Source organism: Echiichthys vipera, assembly GCF_963691815.1.
Source record: "Echiichthys vipera genome assembly, chromosome: 8".
NCBI lineage: Eukaryota > Metazoa > Chordata > Actinopteri > Perciformes > Trachinidae > Echiichthys > Echiichthys vipera.
Window position 1 is genome coordinate 5044932 of NC_139833.1, and position 18407 is coordinate 5063338.

At 42.1% G+C, this 18407-nt stretch overlaps 1 protein-coding gene across 1 annotated transcript in view; it reads right to left on the bottom strand.

The window, feature by feature from the left end:
- Nucleotides 1-18407, bottom strand: part of dgkb (diacylglycerol kinase, beta) — a 79188-nt gene that overhangs the window by 37858 nt on the left and 22923 nt on the right. The window contains exons 7-18 of the mRNA XM_083918201.1: nt 18180-18229; nt 14766-14840; nt 14443-14562; nt 11275-11392; nt 10671-10759; nt 10207-10323; nt 9832-9930; nt 8659-8760; nt 5715-5788; nt 4651-4725; nt 1397-1482; nt 647-736 (exon numbers count right to left, since the gene is read on the bottom strand). Coding sequence (XP_083774327.1) covers nt 647-736; nt 1397-1482; nt 4651-4725; nt 5715-5788; nt 8659-8760; nt 9832-9930; nt 10207-10323; nt 10671-10759; nt 11275-11392; nt 14443-14562; nt 14766-14840; nt 18180-18229 — 1095 coding nt within the window. The remainder of the gene's footprint in view (nt 1-646; nt 737-1396; nt 1483-4650; nt 4726-5714; nt 5789-8658; nt 8761-9831; nt 9931-10206; nt 10324-10670; nt 10760-11274; nt 11393-14442; nt 14563-14765; nt 14841-18179; nt 18230-18407) is intronic.

Consider the following 18407-nt stretch of genomic DNA (forward strand, 5'->3'; position numbering starts at 1 on the left):
TTTCAAAAAAATGAAATGAATACAAATATTAGCTTTAAAATGTAAACTGTAAACTGAACTGTACTCAGATTTACAGTTTGGGAGGTTCTCAAAACCCCTCAAAGTGTAATTTAGTGTCACACTCAAATGATTTATTAATGTCTCAGTTGTTTGACAATTAACTGAATGACTCAAGTCTGCCTTTGTCTGCTTTATATGATATATATTACACCTGAATTATATATTATACCTGAATATCTTTGGATGAATTCCTTAAATAATAAGGCTGGGTTACAATATTTTGTATTTTTGTATTAATGTGTTCCTTTCATGAAAATGCCTGTTCATTACATTGTACACACACAATGATACATTCAGTTCACAATTACAAACATTAACATGAATGGAAAGGAGCAGATAAGAGGAATAAAGTTCTTATACTTGTCTGCAGCTTTTCAACACAACAGAAACATGTGATGACCTCCTGATTCCCCCACCCTCGCACAGTTATCACCAACTTAAATACTAAACCTACAGAACAGTTTATACAATACGTGCATCCAGCTAGTCCTCATGTTTATATGATTATTAGTATCATCTACTCTTGAATGCAATAAGGTGAATTGAAGCCATGCATTTCACCGCAATGTCTATTTTCTGTCAGTACCTCCTCCCCATCGCAGACATCTTGCCAGGTCGTTGCCCGTGCCAAGAGGAAGTATACACACGGGGGGGTTCCTGTCCAGGTTGGCCTTATCTGGAGCAGCGGAGACAAATATGACAACACGATGTGAAACGAGGCCAAAGCGAGAAGACAAAACTCACTGCGAAGACTTGCAAAGAAAGCACAGAATCCATTTTGCAGCCCCACTTTTTAAAACTACAAGTCAATGTGAGCGTGTGCGGTGTTACAGTCTATTTCAAGAGAAGGTTATTACCTCCCCTTTGTTTTGATAGATCAAAAATTGAGGCAATTTTTCAGCGCCAGAACAAGTAACAAATCTCCAAGACCAAATAGAGGAGGCCAGGTGATTTTTTCTTTCCCCCCCCCCCCTCCTCAAATGATGACTTGTTGTTTTCCAACTCACGTAATCATCCCCATTTTACCACCCTTGAATACGCAGCCTCGGACGTAATCAAAGTGTTTATATAAAAAACCATAAAGTGCGCTTTACCATTTCAGGCTGAACAACAAGAGTGCCGCTGGCTTTGAAGACAAATAAACACCCCATTTCCTTTATTTTGGGCAAAAATGAATTTGTCTGTAAGTTTTACTATGTCGTAGGTAGAGACCGTATGAGTAAATATAAAAACACCTCAGGAGCTTTGGGAGTTTGTAATGAGCGTGAAATAATTAACGGGACCAGAGTCTCGATAACGTTATTACAGATTATGAAAGGTGTCGTATATTCTGTACCTATGAAGTCCAGGATCCAGCCCACGGTGCCGTCCCCTCCGCAGGCCAGCACTCTGAAATCAGGGACGTCTCTGAAGAAGTTCAGCCTGCAAACAAACACAGTCCACTCTGTACATCACTGCCACAGCACAGGTTCAGTTACACTTTAGAGTTTATTGTGTGACTGTATATTTAAAGACCACTTCTTCTTCTGTCAAATTTAAATAAAAGTTTTTTTTGTTTGCTTGTTTGTTTGTTTTTGCGGGGATGCGGGGGCTGGGACCTATCCCAGCTGACATCGGGCATGAGTCGAGGTTCACCCTCGACAGGACACCGGTCTATCACAGGGCACATAGAGACGAACAGAGACAGACAACCACTCACACCTACGGGCAATTTAGAGTCTTCAATGAAGCTAACACCTGCACGTCTTTGGACTGTGGGAGGAAGCCGGAGAGAACCCACACAGACACGGGGAGAACATGCAAACTCCACACAGAAGGGCCCCAGCTGGGAATTGAACCAGGAATTCTCTTGCTGGGAGGCAGAGTGCTAAACACCATACCACCGTGCCATCCTCTGCAACCCCGATAGGAACAAGCAGTTGAAGATGAGTGAGTGAGAGTGTTTGTTTTTTTACTTGTTTATTTGTTGTGATGTGTCTTGATGGCGTCTTTATGTGTTTATATGTATGTAAATGGGGGGTGGACATTTATTTACTCTATGGGGGAATTGTTGGGTCTTTACCTACTCTGTAAAGTGTCCTGAGATAACTTTGGTTATGATTTGACACTATAAATAAAATTGAATTGAATTGAATTGAATTGAAATTGAATTGAATTAACAGCTGTGCATTGTCCAGCTCCTTTTCAGGCCAGGTGATCTTCTTTCTAGCCGTGTAGGTATGTTGGTGTCTGTAGTTTGTCTGATGTGAAATAAACCTCATGAATGAATGAATGAAATGTACTGCATGGCTGCTGGTATAAGGTTGAAGGATTTAACTCTTATGTTTAGTTGACTGTGGCTTCACTCACTTATTGTTTGGAGTCTCTCAGACACTACTGTGTGAGTAAAGCTCCTGATAATACTGCAAATCCAATTTTCCACTCATCATACTGAGGTGAAACTCTTCTCTTTGCCACAAACTTACTTTGCACGTTTGATGAAGGCAACGAAGAACATTTGGTGGCAACAGAAGCATTGTTATTACACCAAATAAAAGATAGAAGATAAAATAAAGTGTTCACTTCACAGACATATGTCAGATAATAAGTATATCTCTGAGCCCGCACTGCAAAACCCCTCTAATCCCACAAAATAACACATGCCACATTGACAATTATTCATTAGGCGAGCTAGCCTGCCGGTTGGAGGGCTAATTGGATCATGACAGGCAATTTTCAGTCCAACTTCTTCCGTTCCTTCACAATAACAAAGCCCTAACTGAATGATCCAGCCTCCGAGCCTCGTATGGCGGGTAAATGATTCGCTCAATTACTCTCCAACTGGGACAACAAACCATATTAGACGCAGAACAGACGGCCGCGAACATGAAAGGCAACTTTGGGGATATTCAAATACCAAGAAACAAACACTTAATTTGCTGTAATTGCATTAGCGAGGCAGCTAATTGACAGCAGTGTGCGCGGCCTTGGCCTGCAGTGTCCGACGGTGACCGCTCACCTCTCTAATGTGCGCCACGGTGCGTACACTTGACTAAACACGAACAAGGTTACAGCGGGGCAAGGTCATCTTGAGTGTTGTCAGCTTTGAGGAGAAGCTCTGGGTTCACCTCCAGGCTGCAGAGGAGATGCAGCCGATGTTTCAGGACACCGAGAGGAGAGAGATGAAACACGCGAACACGAGGTCAGCCCCCCGAAAACTTGGAGCTGCATCGCACCGTGCCAGCTTCTCGCACAGACAGGCGAGAAAAGCTTTCAAAGTGTGCCACTGTGTATTTAGTTTGTTTTCAGGGTCTAATCAAAGCCAAACAACGCAGCGGCACGACAGAGAGGCATTCCTGTATGTTGTGTAGCACCAAAGTGGAGAAGGAGCCTTATGCATGTAAATGATCCATTCATTCTCCTAATCACAGATGTGAGCCATAGGAAACCCGGCGCCGCCCGCTCCTACGGCCTGCAGAGAGCTCCTCGTCTGTATGCGTGATCACATGTGTCATGGTGAGAGTGTCACCCCTCTCCATCCGTCAGTCATCCGTGTCACCGGCTTCCAGTTCACATACAGGCTTATGCATATGCAGCACGATACCGTGGTCTCCGGGATTTGTTGTGTGAACTCGACCTCATTTGTGTCCGTGCTGTGTGAGGGAAGCAAGTGACGGCTCTAATATCAAAGGCCTCTCTTGCATGTGATGGTGGTTATTATGTGTGAGCAACAACAGCCTGTTTGTAAACAGAAGATCATTAACAGACGCTGTAGGATTTTGTTTTTATCAGTCTTTCTCCATCTTTCTATTTTGAGTTTAGAAGGATTCGATTTCGCATCAAAATATGTTGAAGATTACGTTTTTTTTTTTTTGCAGTACATTTCTTCACTTCCATGTGCATTTTAAAATGAATATAACTCAATTAGTTCTATAAAATACACATATTTTAAATACATGTATTTTAGAGGTATTCAGCCAAACATTTGAAGTGCTATTTTGGAAAAATGTATCTTTTAATTTGGTTCTGTTCACAAAGTGTTTAAAGTATTTTCATAAATTTCATCTTTCTTTTTTAAAAATAACAAAAACAGAAAAGTGACATCATGTCTTTGACAAATTAAAGGATGAGTTTGCTGTAATCACTCGTCCTGTGAGAGCTCCAAAAGAAGCCCTTTCACAATAAAAGACTGTCATTTTAAAAGATACACACTTGACATTTAGTTCCCAGCTTTAGACTTTACAAACAAAGATTATATGATCAACTTATAAAATATGATACTGTGCTTTTTGACAAAACTATTATATTAATATATATATAGTAGTTCAAATCCAACTCCACCAGCTGTAACATTAAAATAGTGTCAAAGCATTAGTGTTTCAATAATATGATCTATAATAATATAATCACTCTTCTCAATAAGTACTCTTATTTCAATATGTTGCTGTTAATGATATTATTTTACTTGTAATTTGTATTTTTACTTCATAAAAGACACAAGTTCTTCTTCCACCACTGCAACAGAAAGAATGATCACAGAAAGCAAATACCTTCTTTAATGTACTGTGCGTATGTGCACCTGATCTTTTCCTGTGTGAACACATGACGTACCCTGGCATGGGTCCATTCTTGGCCAGGTTGTACACTTGTCTCGGGTTCAGAAGGTACTGGAACTTTCTGTAGATCCTACAGGAGCGAACGTGCAGAGAGATGAGAAAACAGACAGACAACAAACAGAAAATCACCGTGCAAATGCAAATAAATAGGGTAGGATGTTACATTTCATTCATTTAGCTGAATCCAAAACAGTGCAGTCAACAACACAGTGGATTTTCTTTCCTGTTGTTTCATCCGTCCAGCCTCGGGTTGGAAATCTGATCCTAGATCTGCTTATTTTATAGCTTTGGTACTTTCAATGCTATCGAATGTCAATATAAAATCATTTTAAAACATGCGGCATTGAAAAGTATCAACGTAGCGATACTTTTCACAAGCTTAGTTTGCATGCATGAGTGCGTGCGTGCGTGCCTACATGTGTGTGTGTGTGTGTGTGTGTGTGTGTATTTCAGGTCTGTGTGTGCTTGTTTAATGTAAAAACAGAGTGTATAAATTGAATTTCCCCATTGAGAGATTGTGTAAGTGCTTCTTCATAAAAAACAAAACGTGGATTTCATGTCAGATTTCGTCCTGTGAGCGCCAACGCAGACCACCGTCCAATCAGAGCGCGACAGTGGACTGGGCAACGGGGTGGGACATACCCAAAGTCCCCTTGAGGAGAAACCATTAGAAAGACTAATTCATTTTAATTTCAATTTCATTATATCAACTGGCTGAAGTCATATTTTGATCTCATAATTTAAACAAATGAGGGTCCGCGTAATAAGGAATGAATGAATATGTTTCAGTAATAACCCAATTAGCCCTGGGTTAAAGACGGGGGACCAGCCAGGGACATGACAGCGAGAAGGGTGTCTGCGGAGAGGAGAGAGGGGGAGGTGTGAGCTGACGGGGGGGAAGGTGGTCGACGCGTTAGGTTCATGTTATCGTGTTTTCATTTGACTAAGTAAGCCTAAAGCACTTGGCAGCCAGAGGCCGCGCTGCCGCCTTCCATTCGCGGCTGAGGAGCGGCGCTTCAGAGGCCTCTTGTAGCATGTTGAGACAGATTGTGTACTTACCTCTCTCCCTGCTTCCCCCCGCTCTTCGGATTGACAAACACTAGCAGAGGATGAGTGCCCTCTATTGTTGTGATCTGAATGGGAGATGTCAAAACAAACTGTTGGTGTTTGGAGACTGCAGGATGCTTCACAGGAATTCACTTTCAAGCCATATCCCTCAGACGTTTCACCCAGTGTACACGGCACTTCCAAAGCACTGCCAGTCATCTGATGCGTTTCATAGTTTTCCTGTTTTCATTGCAGAGGCGCACAAGCGGCACCTGGATGGGTCAAAGCGTGGGCGCTCACCTCACCAATTCTCTGCCGGAGTCCAAATTGAATCTTGTGTTAATTATAATATCTAATTATAAAAAGGAGAACAGTGATAAAGTCCCCCAAAAATGTATTTTAAGGCAAAATAAATCACACAAATGTTCCTTTTAAGTTAGATTTTTGATGTTGGTGATGTATATTCACAAGATCCCATGAAAGGACTAAAACCAACAGTGTGTAAGTCCAGATATCAATGCCCTGTCTGTGGCAATCGGCCTCAAACCCACTGAAAACACATATCTGTAAAAAACAGCTCACATATATTTGGTTTAGCTTCTTAAAAGCCTCAGTAAATTCCTTAGGTAGACGTTAGACGTTATTCCCAATGTTACAGGATACACACACTTTTAGTACGATCAATATAGTGTTGTTTTAGTCTTTGCAGGGGATTTTTTGACACAAAGAAAAACATAGAATATTGCCAGAAAAACGTATCATACGAACTAATAATATCATGCTTTTGCTCAAGTTTTTACCCAAAATGTAGAAGCTTTAACTGTTTTCCTAGAAGTGAATATCAGATGCAGGCCTGTTTTCAGTGAGCAGACAGCGGGGGATATACAGTACAGTAAAACAACCCATCCATCGCTCAGCCAATCGATACCCTCAACCTGATAACTCACGATTCACAATTCAGTCGTAGTAGTTATTTGTCACGATTCCTAATTGGCAGGGCAGTTTGTCTCGTGTGACGTGGGGAAGGATTTTCTCCGAACGCCAGTGAAACTCTGGGCAGACGGAGCCTGCGGTGCCGGAGGACGAACTCACAAAGCGCCACATAAACAGGCTCTAATCCACCAGCGGCCCCCTGTTTGAATGGCCCTTCGTGCAGTCAGTCCGCGACAACTCGCCCTGTGCTCTGCCTGACACAGATGAAACACTTAACTCCCCCTGTCTGCTATCCCAGCAGGCCGAGGGTGAATTAATGAGCTCCCTGTCCAGTGCAGAGTGATCCATTACTTCCTGTAATTATAAATAATAATCTTGATTATTATGCTGGTTAGCCGGCGAGAGGCATAGATGGATGTGCCTGGGATATGATTCATCATATTTCTCTACCAGCCACGCGTAGACGAGCAGTCGCCACAGACAGCGGCAGGCATCCATCGCCTGGCTGACAGATAATGGAGAGGATCGGGGCGGACTGGGCTCTGCTGCGAAATACTGAGCACCAGCAGGGCCTGCAGAGCCCCAGCAGACCAACCGCAGAGCTTCAATTAAAAAACTACAGTCTGATGCATGATGGTCTCTAAATAAATGTTACGACTGCTGGTTTACAGTGTGCAGAATGCAGCAACAGGCCTTTAACATACGTGTCTCTTTAGTCACATATTCATTTTAGATTTATGTTCAGGATTCTGTTGATCAGTTGGAAATCCTGGCTCTGCACTTTCAGATAATTGAACCCTTTATTTTGCACCAAGACAGATATTGTTAAAACTTCAGGTTCAAGACAAAAGCTGGTTTTAGCAGATATATAAACACCTAGATGGTGCGTCGGGGCTTGTGAGATGCATCTCGTAGTAAAAGACAGACTTTTGTGCTGCTTTTGGACGTTCCAACAAGAGAAATACCAAAACCGAGCACCATGGAATAACATGTCACAAACGAGAAGCTGTTTTTCAATATTTTACCATTATGAACGTGTTGACTTTGATATATCACCAAAGGTAGGCTAATCCTTTAAAGCTAACATCAAGTTAGGTGACCATAATACTAAATGAAGCTATCTTTAGCTTATGTTAAGTATTTAGTAATCGGTAATATATCAGTAAGAGGCTGAAAATGTTGTTTGTCACTGAATGTTATTCAAAAGTTAACCACGGGGCTGAACTGCAGTTCCACCAACGACCACTCGAGGCGTTCTCCAAGAGAGTCAATCCCCATAGAGCAGGGGTGTCAAAGTGATCCAGTAAAGGGTCGTGTGGCTGCAGGTTTTCATTCCAACCAAGCAAGAACACACCTGACTCGACTTACTCAATCACCTGAACTGTCTTCACACAGTTGATTTGTTGGACCAGGTGTGTTTTTGATTGGTTGGAATGAAAACCTGCAGCCACACACACACAGCCCTTTACTGGATCACTTTGAAACCCTTGCCATAGACCCACATGTTAAAATGCCCAACTTTAAAGCAGAAATAAACATGTTTACAGTCTGGTGCAAAAACAACACTTGGTCTCTAGAGCTCTATATAACTCACCTGTTGGAATTATATTAAGGCTTAAAGCCACTTACTGTTCCCATCTACACAAAACAAGCTATTTTGGTAGATTTTGAATTTAACCAAGTATTGTATATCATAAACACATGTCTGACATTTGTAACAAATTAAACCTAGAAAACAGGTTGTAAATTAAGCGAGAAAGCAGGACTTAAATAGGAGACGGGCCTCCGTAGACATACATGCATTAAGAGAAGCAGCTCCTCTGTCCCAAGATGGCAGCGATGACGCATAGCTCAAACTGACAGCAGCGGCTAAAGCGGCATATGTGTAACAATGCTGTGTTAGGAACTGAGGCTGGGTCAGTGTCTTTAAAGCCTTTAAAACAGTAGCGTGGCATTTTTATAACCTTTTACATTATAATTTTACCCTGTATCTGTACAATGAAAGCAGGAGAATTCGACTCACCTGCAGTCCTTGGCCGTCCACTGTGACCGAGTTGGCTCTCTGCATCTTCCCTCGGCTCGACTGGCTTGAGCGGGAGTCTTTCCTCAGCGTTGACTGTCTTTCCTGGGGTCAAAGGTCAAACAGAGAGGGTGTTAGAGGATCCAAAAGGGTGGTTTTCCACTCTCCTCACTTATGAGACAAAAATAAAAGGAAGTTATGGTCCCTTTTCCAGAAAGCTCATATTCATACATTTTTGTAATGTGTGAGAGTTATTGTTGTGACCGTGGGCCGTGGTTAACGTTGAGGACACTGGGGTCATGGTGCTGGCATTTGTTTTCTTTTAGGTGAACGAAAATGAACAAATAAATAAATAATAAATAAATTATTTAACATCTTTCCAGCCAAATTTCATTCCTGGCAGCGTGATGAAGGTTCTGGAAGACATTTACATTATTACATTTTATACAGTAAATGAAAGAGAGAGAGGGGGAGAGGGAGACCGAGACAGAGACAGAGACAGAGAGAGAGAGAGAGAGAGAGAGACAGAGACAGAGACAGAGAGGGGGACAGAGAGAGAGAGAGAGACAGAGACAAAGAGGGAGAAAGAGAGAAAGAGGGAGAGGGAGAAAGAGAGAAAGAGGGAGAGGGAGAAAGAGAGAAAGAGGGAGAGGGAGAGGGAGAAAGAGAGAGACAGAGGGAGAGGGAGAAAGAGAGAGGGAGAAAGAGAAAGAGAAGAGAGAGAGAGAGAGAGAGAGAGAGAGAGAGAGAGAGAGAGAGAGAGAGAGAGAGAGAGAGAGAGAGAGAGAGAGAGAGAGAGAGAGAGAGAGAGAGAGAGAGAGAGAGAGAGAGAGACTATGGCTCCAGGTTGTAACATGTCGATGTAATGAAAGTTTTTCCTGATTTAAACAAAACCAGGTAACTTTTATCATAGAAGTCAAAATGAAAATGATGACACTCTGTGGATGATCTGTTTCAGAGGTACTGTCAGAGATACTGAGCTGTTTTGGGTGCAGTCTTTTCCCCTGAAATATGTCTGAACCGTTCTGGGAATCATCCCATTAAAACAGAAACGCTTTGCCATCTCAGAGCTCAGTGGGAGAACACAGCCTGATGATTGCATCCTCACAAAACACGACGTCAAGGTTAGCCTCGCTCAACCACGGGACGGCTGACCGGAGAGCAGGGAAGTCTTACCAGGACGACGGGGCAGATTGAGTTGGGGGACAGGATGTGATCCTTCAGGGGTCCGCAGTCACACTCAGGTTTCACATGGGAGGCGCACTTGTTATGGAGCTGGAGGAGGTGGCAGCCGTTATTAACAGCGAAACTTGTGTCGGTACACAACAGCACATGTTGAAGTGTACATTTACAGGTATGTTATTTGCATTACACGTGTCATTGCTTCTATTTTATTTTCTATTAACTTGCAACCACAAACAAGTGTTTTCTGGGTGTAAATTGGTGGGATGACTTGTGAGGTATCAGAGGCGCTAAAACCAAACCCTCAAAAAACAGAAGCAGTGGGAATATAATGAGGAGGTGGCTGCCTCTCCTCGGGTGGCGGCTTACCGTGATTTGACACCACACACAGTGGAGCCCAGTCAGGCCCTGGTAACACTTAACGGTTTTGTGACACTTGTCACACTTTGTGGGGCAGTTCCCTTCCACCCAGAAATGATGCATTACCTGCAGAGAGAGAGGGAGAGACAGCATACAGGGAGGGAAACAAGTGAGAAAGAAACATGGTGCAGAAAAACAAGTTATCTACAAAGGCACAAGTGACACAACAATTAAAGACAGCAAGACGGAAAGAAAACAAGCAAGAAGGGAAAGAAGCACAGCAGAGAGTCACAAAGGCCCGACAAATGAGGCCGTCTGTGTCTGTAAACCAGGCTTGTCCTGGTAATTAGCAATGCTTAGTAGCAGATTGAGTTGTTTTAATTCCATTAGGGGGAGAGAAGCCCTCATCCTAAGCCCCATGGAGCATCGCTGAGCCAAGCGTGCCGACTGGTAAACACTCCAATTGGACGCACCTCTGTGTTTTTCTTGGACTTGACATAGGTTTTGATGCAAGACGGCGGAGCACGAGCCACGCAGCGCTCGTGGACGGTGTACTTGCAGACTGGGGAGGAATAAAAAAAACAAAAAAGGGATTTTAAGACTTTCAACTAGGAAAAGACGAAACATTGAGCAAAGGAACAACTGACTTTCACACAGTTATATGTGATATACACTAGGGTTTGAGTAATGTGTTTGTGAAAGTTGTGCTGAAGGTGCTTGTTGCCAATACTCTCTCAGCCTCTGTGATGGGTGTAGAGTTGGTGCACTATAGACAAACAGGATCATGGCGTTTTTTAGACTTGCCTTGAATATCTTTTTTCACAGTTGATATTTTGAGTAGATACATTTTCATGTTCAGCGAATATTATTGGAAAGAGCCTCTGAAACTCTTAAACCACAGTGTGACACAGAATCTCTGACATATGACATCTTTTTTTTATAGGCCAAGTAAAAAATAAGGTACTGCATCGTCACTGCAACACGTGAACAGACAATACCAGCCCAGTATAGTGTATCTGCATCCGTCTGTGCAAATCGATGTATCTGTCGAACCCTAATGCTAAGTGAATTACTCACATGAGCAGCAGAGTCCCTGCTTCCCCAGTCCAATTAGCATGTTGAGACACAGGTTACAGTAGGCCGGCTTGTTGAAGTGCTTCAGTCTCCACACGTGTTGCCCGTCATCTTTAACATTCTGCAGACACACAATCAAATGATTCGTCGATGATGAATGATTAACTGCTTCATTACACCCTTTTAAACTCTGGAGTGAGAATCATCACTCATCATTTAATGATCGATCTAGTCAGTGGGTTGTGTTTTTATATGCGTTTTTAATTTAGTTTTCCCAACTGTGCTGTCCAAATGCAGCAAAGACCGAGGAGTCTCACTTTCTCCCCTTTGCAGTGATATTCATTCATAAAAGATGACGCTCGGTATGGATTTCTGCTGAAGCTAGTCCAATGGTTCCATCTAGTGGATGCAAGCTGAACTGAGGGCAGAGCTGATGATGCTCATTAGTTCAGGGATCACACAGCAGCAGTGGGGACACACATGCAGGAGGACGATCTCAGGAAACCGCTGGGGAGAGTGTGAGCTGTTAATCATTTATGAACAGCAGACAACAGATTAGTAATGAATGTATTTTGTTGATATTTACCTACACTTGTCTTTTCCAGATTGTAAAATACAGCAGCAAGGCCCAGAAGGAAACTTACATTCCCATTTAAAATTTTAGTAATTTAGCTGACACTATAATTAACAAGGGGCTATTAGAGAATGCATGTAAAAGTATTACAGTGACCTTTGGGTGAGCAGCGTAATCATCTTTTTCAGGAATGAGTTGAAGTAAAGTAAAATGAGTAAACCAGAGACACAGAGAGAGAGAAACAGTTTACTCTTGCAGGATGATCAACATATTCTCACAGAAATATGACCCTGTGGTTTGGCTAGGTACTGCTGGTACACAAACACCAGTCCTCCCTGATGAAAGTCCTGTTTTGGGACCCGTCTACCACCCTGACCCTCCTCCCTATGTTGATTTTAGCGCTCTTATTGGGGCGGCAGTAGCTCAGCCCATAGGTGACTCGGCTGGGAACCGGAGGGTCGCTGCTCCACGTGTGGACCATGAATGGAGTGTGGATTAGTTGCTGGAGAGGTGCCAGTTCATCTCCTGGGCACTGCCGAGGTACTGTTGAGCACTGTCGGAGCACCATTGGCAGCCCCCTCGCTCCGAAATCTCTCCATTAATTGCACGTATATAGGTCCTGTGCATGTGTGTGTATTTTGGGCCTGTGTGTGTGTAACCTGTATAATAATAACAGAGTGAAAAAATTGAATAAAAGTAAAAGATCTTCTTCTTCTTATACTTATTCACCGGATTTCCGTTTTGGTCCGGACGCAATTCCTATAAATACATGGATTACACACGACTTACAGTGCATTACCTTTCATAGTTATATGTACGATCAGTGAATGAGAACAGCCTGTGGGGGATCAACCAAAAACTGTGTAGAAACACTCGTACATTCTAGTAATATGTGTCACGTTGATAATGAACATGAAATAATGAACATTTATTCATATTTGACAGAGCGCCCTTAATGTCAGCACCACACTTGAACCCTCTAAGCAGGGTGAGATGCCTCGAACAGTACACGCTGTACACTGTGGCAGTTGCTAAGCAAGGAGAGGAATTCACACATTCCCCCCGTTGTTGTGATATCCGCCCAAATGATTCAGTGAAGTGAACTAACACACCTCAAGACAGTCACTTTGACAGCTGATCTGTAGGTCTGAAATGCATAACTGAAGACCAAAGAGACGACCTATGTAAGCTGCATCACACATTTTGACACCTGTGCAACTAATATAACTAATTGTGAATGCACTCCTACTGTATCCCAGGTTGATTAAAGGCTGAGTAGGCAGGACACCTAGAAAAGGGTGATTGTTGAGTCTGCACAGGTCTCATCTCCTCAGCTCTGACCCAAGCTCTTCCCATCAGATAAGCACGGGCATCTGATGCACACGCTTCATACACGCACCCGGCGGTCCCTGCCCGAGGCGATCGCCAACTTGCCAAAGCTTCTGGTTTTTTCACGTTATCCTCCATAATGTCTGAGTCACAGGTGAGAAAATCCTCTTTTGAACACATGAGCGATAGTAAATAGTATTTATATTGAGGCAACCCCAGTTAGAGCTGGTTAATGTGGCCCGGGAAAGGGAAGTTTGGGGTCCCCTGCTAAAGCTGCTGCCCACGTGACCCGACCCCGGATAAGAGGCTGAAGATGAGATGATGATTTGAGAATGCTGAACAGTGCTGAATGAGTTCATTAGACGGCCGGGGTGACTGAAATGGATGACTAACTTCACTCATGTGTTCACCTGTATCAGTCTGCTCTTGCCTCACTCATTTCAATCGTCCCGATCATGACTGCGATTGTTAAAGAAGGAAATTTACTGTCACTCTTGGCAAACTTGTAGGTATGTGAAGACGTTTGAGGTGGAATAGTGTGATTCAGGACTCTAACGTAGCAGAATCAACCTGAGCTTGTATTAGCCTTTGGCTACGGTTAGCAGGAGGCTAACGTATTAGCAACCTCAGATAATGTGTTATGGGTAGAAGCTGTGACCAGGCTGTTTCCATGGTGAATCCGCCCACACAACCAAACCCCATCACAGCAGCTGGAGTTGTTGGAGGAAAAATCATTTAGCAGTTTACCTGTCCAAGAGACGAACAGTTAGCTCCGAGTCCAAGTTCACACCAAGGTTATCCGACTTCTCTCCATCTTTGAAACGCAACGGCAACATTTATACACGTTTTATTGTTGTCGGACTCTTTTAGATTCCTTTTTGACGGATCCATCTTCTTCCTCTTCTTAGATTGTTTTGCACTGAACGCGGATGTTTCCAATCGTGGAATCACGATCTTTCTCTGGGTTCGGGTTCCATCGAAGAGACGTGAACGCACATCTGCTTTATTGGTCAAAGTTCTCCGTCATGGGGTAGATTCTTTGCAGGCTAGAAATAAAGCCTAGGAGAGGCGCAGAGGTCTGATCCTCTCTCGCATCAGTTCATTTACATTATCCCCAAGGTTATTATGGAAGTTTTTGCCTAATACTGCCAAAAATAAGCTGCCTACTGAGCCTTTAAATGTATGCATTGTTTCCCTTTGTTCATTTTGACTGATGAAGACCTACTAGTTTCAAAACTGGAGGCAAATCAATCCCGGTGCTCACTCACCGTCTCCAGGCCCAGCAAGACCAGCAGTGGGATGGTTGTCATGCCTCCCTGGATCCACTCCTCCAGTGACACCGTGCCGTCGTGATCGTAGTCGATCTCCCGCATCATATCCTGGAGGATCTACAGGATAAACAAAGAAGAAGTCAAAATAAGAAGCGTCTTCTCTTAGATTGTGATATTGCATTTTAGGGCCATCTTTAATTTTCTTTCAGGGTCATGATTTAAGTGTTAAAATTCAGCCACAAAAATGTCATTGTTGAGGGAAAAAACAGCTCTCAGAAAGCTGCAGACCTTCTGTAAAGTGGGTGAAATGTCTCTCTTACTGGTTTCAGCTCCGTCACGTCCCATTCCAGGTACTCAGCCACGTGCATCATCTGGGAGATAATGTGCTCCAGCTCCTGCGGCGAGATCACAGACGGACAGTCAATCACAGCCACAGAAATAACTGTATTTACCTTTCTGTATATTGCAGCCTTACACGTTGATGTTGCCAAGTGTATTTGGCTTGAATAGACCGATAAACAGTGTGTAATAGCAGGTTGGGGTTTTCATTCTCCTGCACAGAAGAGTTGCACAGAGAAAAACAAAGGCAGCGTGGGAAGAGCTCCGAGGCTGATGGTTTAATTACAATGGTTGCTTTTTGGGGTGCAACGGGGGGTGATATTATTATCTATTATCCTGAATCACTATGATGCACTATGGACTTCTTTAAAATGTTGAGTTCAAATCGAGAGTACACACATTACCAACCATTGTCTGGTCCTATTATATCTCCTAATATCTCCTTTTTCGAATGCTCTCCGTCCCCTTTTTCATTACACTCCCTCTCCCAGCCAATAATAGCGTTCTAATAATGGGATACATTACACCCCCCACGCCCACCGCACCCCCCGCACCACCACAGCTCCCTCCCACGCACTTTCTATAGGCCGACATATACACATTAAAACCCTTTCATTCATAAATAGACCCAAACCCTCTCTGTAATTGTTCTTTTTTGTCATGCATCCATTCATGTGTTGACCATGAATGGACCATGTGTTGAGGAATTAAGGGGAGGAGATAGATCATATGTTTGTCTCATTACGTATACATAGAGTATAACATAGGGTTGCTGCACACTTGTATTTGAAATTTAAAAGCACAAATGAGTATCACAATTATCCCAGAGGATAGCACAACTACAAAACATATTAATTTCCAAAGTGGTCCTCGACAGAAACAACAAACACAATACATGGAAACATACAAAACAAATTACTGCAAAAAAAAACCTAGACTCTTGACACTCAACGCTTATGATTCAAACTCCCTCCCTTAAAAGGTAACCATCAACTCTCCCCACGGAAAACAGCCTTTGTATAATATCTAATAATATGCATCATGTTGTTGCATCAGCAGATCCCAGCGTAGAAAAAAGATACTTAAGAGATTAAGACTTGTTAAAGACCTCCACAAAGAAAATTAGTACTCTTTCTGCAGCAAAACAAGTGCATGTTAGGGCTTCATCTTTATGTTTTTAATTAACTTGACAATATGATTAGGGATGGATGTAACTGCCATATGTAAAATCTGATAAAGTTATCAAATGAATGTAAGTGTAACACACTCTGTCCCACTGTTACACTATACATTAGATACAACTCTTAAAGAAAAATATTTTTCATTTTTAAATTTTAAGAGGGCTTTGTGTCCTCTCTGGACCCCCGTGCTAACTGTCTTTAGCGTAGCATCATCTGTTCTGTTCTTTAATCCTGATACCTGTGTGAGCAGCTCGCCTGTGGAGAACCATAAAAGAACATTTAAAGAACATTTAAATAAGTGGATCTGGGGGGGGGGGGGGGGGGGGTATTTCTCACAACTTGACTCCCCTGTACCTCAGGTCTCGCTGTCCGGCCATGTCTCTGTGACAGCCAGTGTTTGTGTAGGTGTGAGTGTGTGTGTCTGTGCGTCTGTGTGTCAGCGTGGCTGTGTGTGTATGTGTGTGTGATTGTGTGTATGAACGTATACATACGTGTGTGTGTCTCTGTGCATGACTGTGGGGGTGGGAGGGTTCTTTTAACTCTCTCTCCTGATTTTATTTGATGTTTCTGTAACTTGGCACTTTGCGATACTGTTCTGTATGAAAAGCGCCAAATAAATAAATAAAGGTTGATTTGATTTGATTTAATTTTCAGACCGACCATAGATAGGAATATAGAATATTTCAAGACCTTTTATGGCTTTCTAAAAATGTAATCTAAGACTTTTAAGTCTCCACAGGAACCCTGAAGATCGACAGAAGTACCTAAAGCATCTAATATATACATGTACCGCTTTTAAAGATTTTTTTTACTAAGCAGCATTTTAATGGTGTTGAAGCTGAATTTGAATTAAATCAATATATAATATTTGTATCCTCAACCTTTAATCTGCACCATTAAAAATAAGTAGTTGCAATTATTTGTTAAATAAATGTTGTGAAGTAAAAAATAGATTTCTGAAGAATACAGTGACATCAAATGGAAAGACTCAAGTAAAGTACCTCAAAATTGTACTTAAATATAGCGCTTAAGTGAATTATTACCCATTATAACTGTATTACCCATGTCCATATGTTTTATTATCATGTAGGTTTATTTTTATGCATCTTTTTTTATCAGTATCATAATGTAAAAATCTAAGAACTATATAGGGTTTTTAATGCACGTACACAAACACACAGGGCTGAAACAAGTAGTTGATTCATCCACAACAGGGGTCTGCAACCTTTACTGTCAAAAGAGCCATTTTTGCCCCCTCTTCCACCAATCAAAATGTGTCTGGAGCCGTAAAACATATTTGATGTCACAGTATATAGTTAATAAAGGTTTCTATATAGTTATATGCTACTTATGAAATCATAGAACGACAATAAAGAAAATTGTTGACATTTTATTCCTATTATTACCTGTTTAAAAATTGTCTTTCGCTAATTTCTCAGCACATATCAAGCCATCATCACGATAGGTTTTTTGGGAGGGGGGGTTCATCCAGGGTTAGCATACGGACAGCATGTGTCTGAAACTCAATATTAGCCACCTGCAGTGAAAGGCGCTGGGCCATAGACCAAGGATGTGGCGCACATTTAAGTTTGACATAACTTTTTTTTTTCAAAATCACCTTTAACTCCAAGATTACAGGTGTTCCCTCTGCAAGATTGTGTACTGTGCAAAAAAAACATGCTATTTATTTCCATGTTATTTTTTTAGCAAAGCTACAGGGAGCCACTGAAAAGGGGCTAAAGATCCACGAGAATAATCATCTGTAAATTATTTTTAAAGGCCTCCATTGAGACAATAAATGTAATATTATGGGGTTCTGATTGTTAGTCAGACAAAACACAACATTTGATGAAATTACTCCGAGAGTAAAGGAATTTTGGGCAGAATTTTCACTGTTTTCTGACATTTTATAATCTAAATAATGACGTGATTATAAAGAAAATAATCACATAATGAAGATAATTGTGAGGTTTCTCCTCTCATAACTGTACTTTGTGTTTCCCTTGTTCGTTGCTGCAGCTTCTTATTTTAACACAGGCGATTTAAAACCTGACTAGTTTTCTGGAAGTGCACACATCAAAATGAAACTTCTTGGGTTAGATTTGAAACACTGCAACAGCACAAACACCTGCGACATATTTCAGTTTAAATGTTTCCCTGTTGAACATTAAATTTCAGACTTCAAAGTTGCTTTTAAAGAGGAGAAATATTTACCGAGCTGTCCAAAGAGCCGTTTCCATCAGTGTCATAGAGGCGAAACATAACTGTGGAGACAGAAAAACACAAGAACTGTCAAGCTACAGCGTTAACACCCTGCACTCCCACCTTTGAAGTGGACATTAAAGCCGTTATTGGCAGCAGAAGCACCCACCGCTCCACAAAACGGCTTTTATTTCACTGTGTACTTCACTGAATACGAACACAAGCAAAACCCAAATCTCT